Below are 12617 nucleotides of genomic sequence, written 5' to 3'. Positions count from 1 at the left end.
TTGTAACTTGACTTTTCCTTTTTTCCCTTTAAGCAAAACTTCCCGATTTTCAATTACTCTTAGAGTGTAGACTAATCCCTTGGCCTCTCCTCACAAGCTACTGGCAGTCTTTCTCATCCTGCAGCTTTTACTGGAAAACTTTAGGACACTGACCTCCTTATAGTATCTCATCACCTGGCCAAGATTCAGCCAGTCTCTTCCCCAAGAAATCCTGGCTTTATTAATCTCATAATAGTCCTGAGACCACCTTCTCTCTTCTTATGTTTCATCACTTTGAAGCAGAAAAAGAAATACATAAATAAATAAGGATAAGACCAAACAGTAATTTGCATAAAATTAAGAATTTTTTTTCCAGTAAGGAAAATGTCCTTTTGGCAACCAAACCACACCTTCCCTTCTGCAACTGGTTCCTCCAGACGTGGCAGAGGAATTATTTTTGCTTAGCTGGATGATTATTCTTCAGCTTAATTAGCAACTACACAAATCCCAGCTGTTTTATTTCCTTCCATACTACTTTGGATATTGCATTTGTAAAAATCAACCAAACCTCTTTTCTCTCTCTTAGTATTTTAAATATTTATTTATTTATTTGGCTGTGCTGGGTCTTTAGTTGCGGCATGTGGGATCTTCGTTGTGGCACGAGGGAACTAGTTCCCTGACCAGGGATTGAACCTGGGCCCCCTGCATTGGGAGCATGGAGTCTTAACCACTGGACCACCAGGGAAGTCCGTCTCTTAGTATTTTAAATTTGAACAAGCCAAACAAGCTTTAAAGCATTTATTGAGTAGTTACTTGACAATATCACACAAAATACTTTTAGGCATTCCAGGGCAATATATTAAGCTGCTCTGCAAAATGTCCCTCTTTTACTATATTCAAGACATTTTGTTTTCACTTTCCAATTCTTGATGAAGAAATTTAATATTGGTTTTGTTTCATCTCCAGCTTCTGCCTACTGGGAAAAGAATTTCTAGCAATTATCACAAAGTGTCAACAGAATAAAAATCATTTGAATATTTCATATGATTTTGAAATCATTGGTTGGCTGCAGGGAGGGGTTGGATTGTCATGATGAGATATTACTTGTATAACCTGGCCATTAAGGAATATGGTAGTACCTCAACTGACTGATGAGTCATTCATTCATTCACTCATCATTTCAACAAACGTATATCAAGGATCTATTTTGCTTTGTAGTGTTTCAGGTGCTGGGAAAGAAAGATATGTCTGAAATTGGCTTTTCCATCAAAGTAATCACCATGATTTAGTGGAAGATAAATGCAAAACAAGATAGAAGGTATATATGTATATATCGATACACTTCTCTCACAGAGATACTTGGTTCCTGGTGTCCTAGGCAATTCAGAAGGGGAAAAGTTCCCAAGGGAATGTTGGGGTTTGGTCTGACTTTCATACTACTTCTACAGCCAATTTGAATTGAGTCCTGGAGTCTTCTTTTCTCAGTTAAGGAATGCCAACATCTGCCTCTGATCTTGACCTTCTGTGACTCTGGATTATTGATTTATTGGTACTCTTGGAAGTAATTCCTCATCACTCCTCTTAACTACCTCAACCTCTTACATCACTTGGAGAGCTTGTGGAAAGTCTTGAGAGAGTTGCTCCAAAGAGCTGTCAAGTTGTCAAAATTTAAGAAATGTTTCCAAGAAAAAGGGGGTGCAGTCCATACCGAACACTACTGTGGGCCTTAAACAATGGTGAACCTAGTGTTCATTTGACTTGATGGCACAAAATAATTCATAGCCACATCTATACAAATGAAAGTAGGTAGCCCTTACTTCCAAATTAGCTCTATTGTGTTCTGGACAGAGGAAGATTCTGTTGGTAAAACAGCTGAGAAGAATTATTACATTTTAGTTCAATATTATATAAATCATTTACATTAAAATTGGGGCTTCCCTCCTATGTGGTTAATGATTAAGAGTTTGGGCTTTGGGGCCAGAATGTCTTTGTTCCAGTCTGGCTCCATCCTTTATTCACAGGGTAATATTGGGCAAGTTACTTTTCCTCTTTGGACTTCAGTTTCCTTATCTATAGAATGAGAAAAATCGTAGGACCTGCCTTGAGGGGAATCATGAGGATTACATGAATAATTCCTTCAGGACATTGTAGATACGCAATACGTGCAAACTATTATGATTATCTGCAGTTCGGGAGTATTCCACATTCCGCTTCCATTTCTCCGGGTTGCGCCATTCTGGAGACACATGAAGGTGTCTTTTTTCCTTTTCTTTTTAACATCTTTATTGGAGTATAATTGCTTTACAATGTTGTGTTTAGTTTCTGCTGTATAACAAAGTGAATCAGCTATACATAGACATATATCCCCATATCTCCTCCCTCTTGCATTTCCCTCCTTCCCACCCTCCCCATCCCACCCCTCTAGGTGGTCACAAAGCACCGAGCTGATCTCCCTGTGCTCTGCGGCTGCTTCCCACTAGCTATCTATTTTACATAAGGTGTCTTTTTTAAACTTGGAACATGTTGTTATTACTGATTACTACCATTATTACTGATACATTCATCCAACCCGTGCATTTAAAGAGATCTGGAGACCCTCTGCTCACAAGAATAGCACGTATTACCCTACAAGGCAGCTGTAAAAGTAGGCACTGGCTCATGTGCCTGAGGCCTAGCGAAGTTCAGGAGGCTGAAGAGAACCTCACAGATCACAGAGTGAGATAACATTTTTTACTTTATTTGGCTTCTTAGAAATCTAAGTCCAGTGGCAAGCGCATGAATGGTGAGAAAGAGGACAGTTGTGGCTTCAGTCAGATGCCTCTGTTCTCTGAGCTTCTTCCCATCCCCAGGACCTCCACGGAGCAACATGGAATCACTGAGAAATGTGAATGGGAACCCATGTATTGCTTCGAGTCTGCGTGCAGTTCTCTACAGCCCTGAGGACTTTTCTAAATTATTTCCTTTTTTGACTTGGTAACTCATCCACACGGCTCACACATTAAAAAGTATAAATAGGCATAGAGTGGAAATTCTCCTTCCTCCTTCTTCATTCCTACTAGTTCTCACCACCTGCGTAAGTAAACCTCATTATTTATTTCTTATGCAACATTTCAGGTTTACTGCATGGTAGCATCCCAGCACGACTGGCTTCACGGGTGTGGAGAACGAATGTGCCGCCGTCACCAGGGCCCCAGGGTCAGGAGGGCCCTGTGCTTGCCTAACGCTCTGGTCTTGCTCTCTTGGAATTCTTAATTTTTCAACCCCCTCAATTTCATTTTTCACTGGACCCTGCAACTTATAGAGCCTGTCCCACGTGCTAGACATGGTTCTTCACTTTGCTTTTTTGCTTAACTGTAGATCGTTTTTTTTTTTCCCCCCGGCTTGCAGGATCTTAGTTCCCTGACCAGGGATTGAACCCGGGACCTCGGCAGTGAAAGCGCAGAGTCCTAACCACTGAACTGCCAGGGAATTCCTAAGATCTTAAAGATCTTTTCACATTTATATATAAAGAATTTTCCTCCTCCTCCTCCTCCTTCTCCTTATGGTTGCCTGGTAGTCTATCTGTGAGGATTTAAAAAACTATATACATGGCTACTTTAGAAAACCCTTTAGGGATCCCAATCCCAATTTTCCAGTTCTTCGATGCTTCCAAACTTGAGAGAGAGAAAAAGATTTGTTGAGAGAATCTTCCCTCTGGCTGGGTCCCTCACTCTGCCTGCATGGTTTAGAAGCCCTCAGAAGCACCTCTCATTTCTTTACCAGCTTCCTGGCCAGCAGTGTCCCCACCCCCATGGCTCCTTCCCCGTGACCCCCTCCCTGCTTTACCTTTCAACTCCCAGTTACTGAAATGCTTGATGACAAGGCATCATCTGGGCTCCATCAGTCAAAGCAAACTACTTCTATCTTTGCCTCTATCTGGAGACAAATACTTTGGGCTGAAGGACATAGTGGCCATCAGAGACCCTTTTTTTTTTTTTTTTTTGGCCGAGTTGGGTCTTCATTGCTGAACGTGGACTTCCTCTAGTTGGGGCGAGGGGGGGCTACTCTTTGTCGCGGTGCGCGGGCTTCTCATTGCGGTGGCTTCTCTTGTTGCGGAGCACGGGCTCTAGGTACGCAGGCTTCAGTAGTTGTGGCACACGGGCTCAGTAGTTGTGGCTCGCGGGCTCTAGAGTGCAGACTCAGTAGTTGTGGCGCACGGGCTTAGTTGCTCCGCGGCATGTGGGATCTTCCCGGACCAGGGCTCGAACCCGTGTCCCCTGCATTGGCAGGCGGATTCTTAACCACTGCACCACCAGGGAAGTCCCAGAGACCCACTTTTAAAACTCCCCTTCCATTCCTTCTCTATTCCTACTAATCATCATTTCTGGATAAATCTATGGTCATGGCTCAACAATTTGCCTGCTTTTGAGAAGACAGCCTAGGCCCTTGGTCCTCAGGAATCTCCCAATGGTGAGAAGGCACCAGAGTAATGTCCTGAAACTCATAACTTATTTTGAAGCAGCCAATAGCTCAGTCTCCATTACAGACCTACATCCCCCAAATCCCCTCTGGTAGTTAGAGATGCCTGTTCACTCTTTCAGGAAACAGCCCTGAAGAGTAGGAAGTGTACTTCGCTGTAGCCTTTCTGAGCAGCTGTCCCTTTGGAAAGAACAGAGCTTCATATGAAGCCCACATTCCCTGAGAGTCTAGTGCTGGGGGCCTTGTACACAAGCACAAGTCCTGCCTGTCACCCGTCCTCTGCCCAGGGCTTGGGTTCAAGGTCATGGATGTGCATCGTTGCATCAGACCTAGTTGTTCCCGTGTGAGTGATAAATGATGAGAGCCCTCCTGCAGAGCCCAGAGAGATGCTGCAAACAGAAGCACGTGGTTGCCACTGGGCCTTGACCCTTCCAACAGCTGGATGGTGCACCCACTGGTGTGTACTCATGGTGAGGCAGGTGGGTGGGAGAAGGTCCACAGCCTCGTTAAGTTCCTGCCTCTGTTCCTCACCAGAGTACCACAAACACCCAACGTCTTACGGCTCCTTGCTTCAATCAAGCCATGCCCTTGGCACCTGAAAGGAAGATGAACTAGATGCTAACAATGCACTTTTGGATTCCAATTCCACTGCCAGGGAAAGCTTCCAGGTGCCCTGAGATTCCAGCAGGAGAAAGCAAGGCTGCAATTCCAATTAAACGTCATATTGAGTACTTTGGTCTCAGTATACTCTATTTGTTTAGTTTATTTGAATATTTGATAAGAGAAGTGCTGCGGTGGCAAAAATTAATTAAAATAAGAAAGAATGATCTTAAGAGAGAAAGGGGGAAAATGCTAAGAAGCCATAGATGGTTTCTCCCCACACCTGCCAGCAATTAATTAATCACTAATCCGTTCATTATTTTCAACTCCGTCCCCTGGACAAAAAAATAAGGTTATTATTTTTAAATGTCTAATTAAAACATGTTGAAAGACAATCTCTAAAATGGGTTTGGCCAGTGCTAATCACATCTGCAACATGGTTGGGGGATGCTGAAGTGCAGTCTTGGGGCTTTCTGGAATTGGAGGAATCTTTTCTCATCAAAACGCTGCACCTTTAAGGCCTGTTTTCCTCACGGCTCACCATGGGCTGCTTCTCACTCCAGGTATCAGTGGGCAAAGGCAGGGTAAGAACAGTCAACAGTGGTCTCTACTGCCTTCCTGCAGGGGGTGGACGGTGGCGGGGGGCAGGGGTGGGGACGGAGGATTTTTACTGCAGTCATCCTGGGCTACTGGTTGGAATATCTATATTTATATCAGTGTTACTGAGGCATAATTCACATACTCTAAAATTCACCCTGCATTCTATTTTAACCCACTGCAATGAACTCAGTTCTGTACCTCCGCTTGGGCTGAGGATGGCTGGATGGAGTTCTACGAGTTTTCTACATTTCCATCTAGAGCCAAGGCCAGGGTCCATCCCAGAGCCGGCAGCCCACACAGCTGCTTCTCACCCTGTTTCTTTATTACCTACTCGCCCTTCTCTGCTCTTGGCAGGTGAGAATGTTTCCCCAAAGTGATTTACAGCGACGTGTGTCAGGACGGGTCTGACACTGATTGAGTCCCTTATCTCCTTCCTGTGTCCTCCCAGCTGACGGCCTCGCCCCCGGGTATCAATCAGTGTATCAGCTCCCCACTCTTGGGTGAGCCAGGAGCTGTCAGAGATGCATTCCAACTGGCATCTTCATCAGAACTGCCGCCTGCCCCTCATGGCTTAAAGAGTCTTTCTAAGGCATACAGGGAGAAGAGGTGCATACACCGTTCCCAACCAAACTGTCACAGCTTGGGATGATTCCATGTGTTTTGCACAAATTTGGAGAATCCGGTTTCTAAAAGGCAGCACTGGGGACACTTACCTGCATCAGCTGTTCAACCTCCAAATCCCTGGCAGGATGTTGATAGGGGTGGTGACAGCCTCACCTGGCAAGCTCCCTCCCCGGCCCCCCCCCCCAAATCAACATGATGTCCTCTTAGCAGGGGCTGCAGTCACAGAGAGTTTTGTGTTCTAAGGCTGATGCTTTAGAAGAAGGCAAGTGAGGAGTGTATGAGAGAGGGGGGACATCAAGACACCAAATGAACACAGGAATGGAGGGGGGTGGAGATGCAGCCCCTAAAGACTCCACGGGAGATAAAGACACGGGGAGAATGAAACAGAACATCCGTCTAAGCCTGACTTTTGAATTGGCCCCAAATGCAGTGACATTTTCTTTTTTGGCTGCTTTGAAAAAGGAGGAGAGGAGAAAATGTAGACTCTGACATTAAAGATGGATGGGGCTTAGACAAACTGAACAGTTTTGACGGTTTGCCCAGCGCTGGGGAGACTGAGGGCAGGTCTCCGTGGGGCGCATCTGGGAGAAGTGTGCTCTTTTTTCCTTAACCCAGAGGAAGCTGCATAACGAAATGGCGGCTTTCAGCCCAGGCCCAGGCAGGGAGGTGTAATATTTAACATCGTATTGGCTGGCGGGCGTGCTGGGGCTCCTCACCCGCTTTAGGTTAACGTTTGCAACAGGAACCTGGCAGGGCCTCTGAGTGGTGAGGGGCTTGGCAAAGGGGCGAGGCCAAGGTGCTGAGTTTTCTGGCCTCCTGGGGAAGGCACCGGTGGAGACCCCCCGCCCCCAGGCAGAGACTGTCTGTTCCGGGCCTGGCTTTGCATTTGACTTTAAAAGCAGATTCGGTTGGCTGGCCCCTCTGCATGTGAATGGCATTTTGAAGGAGCAGAAATCTCATTAAAAAAGAACTATTGACCCCTCTGTCTGCATGCTTTTGACTCTCTGCTAACCTTCCGTTTGTGCCCTGTGATTCTTTAACGTGGGAAGTGGTAATTGGAGAAGAGATTAGAAAGAGGGACGAGACAATGACGGCCTGTGACACTGACTACCAAGAACTCGAAGGCCACTCCATCTATAATGTCCTCTTGGCTGCCACAAAAGGGAGACTTCTTGTTCCCATCACCCCAGATCGTGTTGATCCAGAGAGGCTCCAAAGCCAGCATGTCTTATTCATCCTAGTCTTCCGCAGTCTCCAGTACGGGTTCTAGGCTGGCACCCACTACGTTCTACATCTGTCTGTGTTTACATCTGTCTGTGTCTAGCTGAGAGCAGCCTCTAATGAATTTCTCCTCTGGTAATCATTCACCAGGAAAGGTTAGAAATACCAGGCAACCTGGGGGCCAACAGAGACAAGGCCAGGCACATGGACGGGGAAACACACACATCCAGGATGGAAAGCAAGTGACATGAACAGCTAAAAAAAAAAAAAAAAAAAGACATTCTGTTTTAATGTCATAGATCGTCGCCAGACTGCAGTGGTCATAGCTGGTGCGGGCGGCAGGGAAAGAATCTCTTGTGGCACGCAGGTCGAATCTGCTTCGGTTGGCTTTGGCTGCCACAGTGACCCCCTTTTTGATGAGTGTAGCTGAATTAACTCCCCCCTGCCTTTGGGCTCCCCTCCCTCCATGCAACACAAACTGAAATAGTGGGGTGGCAGGCGGTGGCGGTGGGGGGCTGTGTTGGGGAGGGGACCACAGGGACCTTCCATCTTGTTAATGTAACACTTCCTTATGTGATGGAAGCTGAGAGCAGCCTGTAATGAATTCCTCCTCTGGTAATCATTCACCAGTGCATCGTGACTTGTGTGTTTCTGCCGTGCTACGTCATTTCCAGACGTTCGCGGTGACTTGTCAGCACCTAGTAAAAATGATTTGGACACGACCCATCTCTTCATGCCATGCCCTCCCCAGCTGCCTTTACTCTCGGTTGAGAGAAGGAGTAGGTGGGACCACCTGGAACAGCAGCCGTAGACTCCGCGGCTGTGGTCTGATTTCAGGCCCATCTCACAGGCAGATGAGTGCAGGCGTGCCAAGTCCGTGGGCGCTCTTGTTACACCGAGCCATGTTCTTTGGTCCAAATGGTTCCAAAGTGGCATTTGCCTTTTACACCTGTTGTTTCTTGCTGCACGGTGAGCCGTTTCTTTTATTGAGAAGGCATGGGTGCAAATGATTGTACAATTAGGCATCTGGGCACCCCATGGGTTCTTACCAACTCTGGTGTGAAGATGCATTGATGGCGGGGGACAAGGCTATCATCTGAGCGTCGCCATCTGCAACCGTAATTCTAGCCACGTGGTCAATCGTAAGAAGGGGTTTATAACCAGCTTTTACTGCATTTGTGGATCACGGTGATTAAACGACAGATGGGAAACCCAACCAAGATTTCTAATCTTCACCTCTTCACTGGTGGAGTGAGTGAGGGCTGAGGGAGTCACTTCATGGCCTGTGTCTAGGGCTGAGTCTATAATTAGGGCAGGCACCCCCCTGATTCTCTGCGCCTGGCTTATACACTCATTCTTATCAGACCACAAGCACTGATTTTTGCTTTTGAAAGGATGGTTCCTGAATCCTGGAAATGTTCTAGGAAGCTTCTCAATTAGGGTTGCCAGAGAAAATACAGGATGCCCAGTTACATTCAAATTTTGGATAAACAATAAATACATTTTCAGTTTAGGCATGTCCCAAGTATTACATGGGGTTTTTTCTTTGAAGGAAAAGTGCTTTTAAAAAATTGTGGTAAATTTATATAATGTAAAATTGACTATTTCAACCCTAAGTACAATTCAGTGGAGTTAAGTGCAGGCACATGCTGTGCATCCATCACCACCACCACCCACTTCAAGATCTTATTCACTGTGCCAAATTCTGTACCCATTAAATAATAACACCCCCCTGCCCCAGCCCTTGATAACCTCTAATTTACTTTCTCTTTGAATTTGCCTACTCTTGGTATCTCATATTAGTGTTCCTTCTGTGTTTGGCTTAGTTCACCTTAGCATAATATTTTCTAAGTTCATCTATGTTGTAACATGTATCAGAATGTCATTCCTTTTTAAGGCTGAATAATATTCCATTGTATGTACATACCACTTTTTGTCTTTCCATTCATCTGTTGATAGACATTTGGATTGTTTCTACCTTTTGGCTACTGTGAATAATGCTGCTATGAACGTTGGTGAGCAAGTATCTATTTGATTCCCTGCTTTCAATTCTTTTGAGTCTATGTTCCTGGATGTGGAATTGCTAGATCACATGGTAATTCTATGTTTAACATTTTGAGGAACTGCCGTACCGTTTTCCACAGTGGCTCATGGAATATTTTTATTTGTTAAATCTGGCGATTCTCCAACTTTCCAACAGTATTTTAATCTGTATATATTTAACCTAAATTATCACATTTAAACAAGTAGTACCCATCTCCACACTGGAACTTGTGGGCATAATCTCTCAGTTCAGACTCTAGGAAACTTACTTCCACATTTTCCACTATGGTGAACACAGTAGCAATAAGGAAGAACTAATGCATTTATCTGTACAAAATAGGCCGCTTGATGTCTGTCAGAAAGGGGAGTTTATACAAGTCATTCACTCATTCATGCGTTCGACAAACATTTTTTGAGCTTGCACAGTAAGAGTCAGGTATGAGTTGGGGGTCCTGATACAAAGGTGAATGAGATGCTTCCCCTTATCCCTCATTTTTGCTCCAGCCAGATTTCCCTCTGCCTCTGAATCTTTGCACCTGCTGGCCCTTCTGCTTGACACGCTCTTCCCTCTGTTCTTCTTACTCCTCTGACTCACCCTGGGATTTCAGTTCCCATCAGTCGCGATGCCCAGGGGCAGCTTCTTGGAGCCTCTCACACACTCACAGCTCTCTAAACTTCACTTTATAGCTCCCGCCGTGATTGTCATGACAGATTTGTGTGCTTATTGGCTTTACCTATGTCTCTCTCTCTAGATTGTAAGCTCCCTGAAGGCAAGGACCACATCCGTTATGCATAGCATTGTCTCCTGGCACCTAGCAAGGCACATAGTGGGCATTTAATATAAAAACACGTTGATTATATGAATGAATGCATGCATGTATCCTTCCCATAAGAGTTATGGGAGATAGACAAGTAAGCATGTCAGTTTCTATGTAAAGAGCTATTAGTGAAGGGCTATGGGAAAAAGAGCAATTCTGCTGCGAGGGATTGGATTTGAGCCAGCTCCACAGTAGGATCAAGCCCGAAGACGCGCTCCCAGCCTCTCTGCACAGGGGAGGCATCTGCAAAGCTTTATCCTCACTGCTTTGTACAGCACAGATTCAGACAACCGAAAAGAACTACTCCATCAGCTAGGATGTTAGAGTTTGGGGCTCAAAATTCATTTAACTCAAATGTTCACTATTTTTTATTATTATTGTTGATTTGGTTTTTATTTTTTATTTTTTTAACATTTTTATTGGAGTATAATTGCTTTACAATGTTGTGTTAGTTTCTGCTGTATAACAAAGTGAATCAGCTATACATAGACATATATCCCCATATCTCCTCCCTCTTGCGTCTCCCTCCCACCCTCCCCATCCCACCCCTCTAGGTGGACACAAAGCCCCGAGCTGATCTCCCTGTGCTATGCAGCAGCTTCCCACTAGCCATCCATATTACTTTTGGTAGTGTATATAGGTCATTACACCTGGAAAATGCCAGATGTACATGGCTTTCCCAAGGTCACAGAGCTAGAGGCAGAACTGAGAACCCTGGGTGCCAAGCTCTGGGACCAGTGTTCTCCCACCTCCTCAGCATGTCCAAGTTCAAGGGGAGAGGAGCACTGGTGGATTGCAAAACCTTCTAAAGGTTTCTTTGAACTCCCATAGGATTTAAAAACAGTTGGCTGGAAATAGAAATGTGAATGCTCAAGGAGATGTGAGATGAGGGGCTGGAGGAGGGAGAAAGGTGAAGAAAAAAGGCAAATCCAGAAAGGCCGCCTGCCAGGGCCCTGGAGTCAAGGCTTGGCAATGCAGCAGGGCTGCCAGGGTGGCTCGGAAAGGCTGGGCTTCAGTTCCCAGTGGAGGCAGTCAAGGGCTTGGGGATGGAGACTTATTAGTAGAGCTGTGCTCCAAACTACGGCAACCTGGCTCTTGTCGGTTCTGAGAGGCCTGGGCAGCTGCGGAGGCTGCAGCCTGCCCTTTGCAAACAGAACTGCCCGGGTTTCCAGGGGAGGTTTGTTTGAATTAGGGTAGAGGAGGGGCCACGCCTGACCACAGCTGCCTGCTGGTTTGGTGAGGGGCCTGGAAAGGAGCTGCCCCAAGCCCCCCTCCCGACTCCGGGGCTTTACCTCTCTGCTGGTGCAGGACTTTTCTGGGCACCTCTGTGTGCACATGGGCAAGGCCGGCTTGGGCGGTACCTCTGTGGAGAGAGGGGCCCTGCTCACCTGGCGCCACTGTGCAGGAGGAGGGATGCGGGACCGCTCACCTGCGGCCAATGGTCTCTTTCTCTTGCTGCACTTGGAAGCCGGCTGTGACCGAAACAGCGCTCCCGCACACAAAATTGTCCTATGGGGTTTTCTGGCTGGGAAGAGAGAGGACACAGGCATCATTCTCTGGATAAGCTGCAGAAACAACTTGACCCGTGGCTCCCTCGGAAGTCCCTGGCCCCATCTTCAGGGAGAACACGGAAGGCGTGTCCTTCCTCCAGGAGCTCCTCACAGGGGCCCCCAGGAAGCCAGGGATGAGGAGGACCGGCCTCGGAGGGTGGGGAGCAGGCCTGGGGCTCCTGGAGGGTGGGAATCCAGGGGCAAGCCGAGCCTGGGCCTCAGTCCTTAGGCTTCTTCGGAACCTTCCCTTTTGTTGATAGAAACTAGCGTTAAAGTTACTGTGAAGCCCATGGGCAGAGGGAAGGAAGCTTCGAGGACCCACACAGGTGACATTTCCTATTCTGATCAGCACCCCCTTGTCTCACAGGTTATCCCCCAGGGGAAACATTTGCTTAGGAGTTTTGTTCAGCTCAGCCTGAGACTGGATGCTGAAGCCTGTGAGGACTGGAATAGACTCACCTTTCCATGTCTTCTTCTCGCTCCCCTCCCCACCCCGATCACCACCACTAACGTTGCAGGAGCAAAAGCGCCTCGGCATCCAGATGGGTCCCGTTTCCCTCAAGGGTGGGCCTGCTCCAGCTTCATTTCACTGCCTCCCCTGAAGATTCTATAAACATTTCCAGAAGGATGCAGATAAGGGGGGGAAAAAAGATCTTATGTAAACCCTAGATGGCTAGAGACCAGGAGATATTAGATTATTAGGGCTTTAAAAATATCCACAAAC

General features: G+C 46.5%; 1 protein-coding gene and 1 non-coding gene across 2 annotated transcripts in view; both read right to left on the bottom strand.

Annotated features, from left to right (window-relative positions):
* Window positions 1-12360, bottom strand: part of LOC133091881 (uncharacterized) — a 33499-nt gene extending 21139 nt beyond the window's left edge. The window contains 4 exon segments of the mRNA XM_061191061.1: window positions 11636-11706; window positions 11773-11852; window positions 12006-12072; window positions 12353-12360. Of these exon segments, the coding sequence (XP_061047044.1) occupies window positions 11636-11706; window positions 11773-11852; window positions 12006-12072; window positions 12353-12360 (226 nt within the window).
* Window positions 652-724, bottom strand: TRNAW-CCA (transfer RNA tryptophan (anticodon CCA)). Its single transcript has one exon. It is a non-coding gene; the product is annotated as a tRNA-Trp (tRNA).
* Window positions 12361-12617: the final 257 nt, after the last annotated feature.

Source organism: Eubalaena glacialis, chromosome 1, assembly GCF_028564815.1.
Source record: "Eubalaena glacialis isolate mEubGla1 chromosome 1, mEubGla1.1.hap2.+ XY, whole genome shotgun sequence".
NCBI classification, from domain to species: Eukaryota; Metazoa; Chordata; class Mammalia; order Artiodactyla; family Balaenidae; genus Eubalaena; species Eubalaena glacialis.
This window is presented reverse-complemented; position numbering and strand designations above follow the sequence as displayed.